This window comes from Mycetomoellerius zeteki, unplaced genomic scaffold (assembly GCF_001594055.1).
Source record: "Mycetomoellerius zeteki isolate Tzet28-1 unplaced genomic scaffold, Tzet1.0 scaffold52, whole genome shotgun sequence".
NCBI lineage: Eukaryota > Metazoa > Arthropoda > Insecta > Hymenoptera > Formicidae > Mycetomoellerius > Mycetomoellerius zeteki.
In genome coordinates, this window is record NW_017257523.1 from 1,206,994 (window position 1) to 1,207,994 (window position 1,001).

Consider the following 1,001-nt stretch of genomic DNA (forward strand, 5'->3'; position numbering starts at 1 on the left):
AAGTGAATTTGTAAATTAAATATTGTGAATTTCATGTTGCAAATAAATCATACGTGATCTAAAGTAAAATGATTTAAAATATAAAATTCAGTAGAGTTATAAACTTTTTAATCAAATATACACGTTACATTTTATGATAAATACTCGCTAATTATTATATTTGTGAATAAGTGAATTATAGAATTAGTTGAAACTGCAATTTTGCGAATTTCGTGTCGCGAGTAGTTATGTGAAGTGCAATCAACGAAGGACGGCAGAAAGGGTCGCGAACCACTCCCGGATACTGTTGCAACAGAAGATACATCGGTGGACGTCGAGGGATGTCGCAAAATGGTGAGTGCTGAATTTCAATTATAAATTTTATATTAACTTGTCATTTTAGCTACATTTTTACGCACTTTGTTGCAATTTATATATTATTCTTATGATCTCGCATAATCGAATTTATTATCAATAAATTAATGTCAATTATTTAAAATAAAATAACTTAATTATTAAGCACAATAATAGTTTAAGCTTTAAGAAATTAGCACAGTAATTGCATAATTAATCACATCCTTTCTAGAACTTAATTTAATTAATATTTTATCGATGTTTCTAAATTCTGAAGATTTAAAAATAGCAATCTCTAACTTAATATTTTATATAATTATTTTTTAATTATAAATATAAGACAAAATTTTTAATGAACTTATGGACGAAAGATATCGGGAGTGAAAGTGACCGATATGTATTAATCACTAATATTTATTACTTAATATCTTATATTGTTATTAGCCTGTTTCTAACATCAAATGATTAAAGAACTATTAGAAGAATTTTTTTATTGCTTCTAAAAAATATTTGTTTTTTTCGGACTTGTTATTATACAATAATAAAAATAAAAAATTTAAAAATATATGAAAATTATATTAGAGGGTTTGCGGGTTATCACCGTGTCTTCTTTCATGGTCGATGCCAACATTTCGTGAACCATGCTGTTCACTTCATCAGGGCGAGGG

General features: G+C 26.6%; 1 protein-coding gene across 1 annotated transcript in view; it reads right to left on the minus strand.

Moving 5' to 3' along the window:
* Window positions 1-220: 220 nt before the first annotated feature.
* LOC108727682 (arginine kinase) overlaps window positions 221-1,001 on the minus strand; it is a 6,525-nt gene continuing 5,744 nt past the window's right edge. The window contains 1 exon segment of the mRNA XM_073512046.1: window positions 221-340. Within this exon segment, the coding sequence (XP_073368147.1) occupies window positions 241-340 (100 nt within the window). The 3' untranslated portion in view covers window positions 221-240.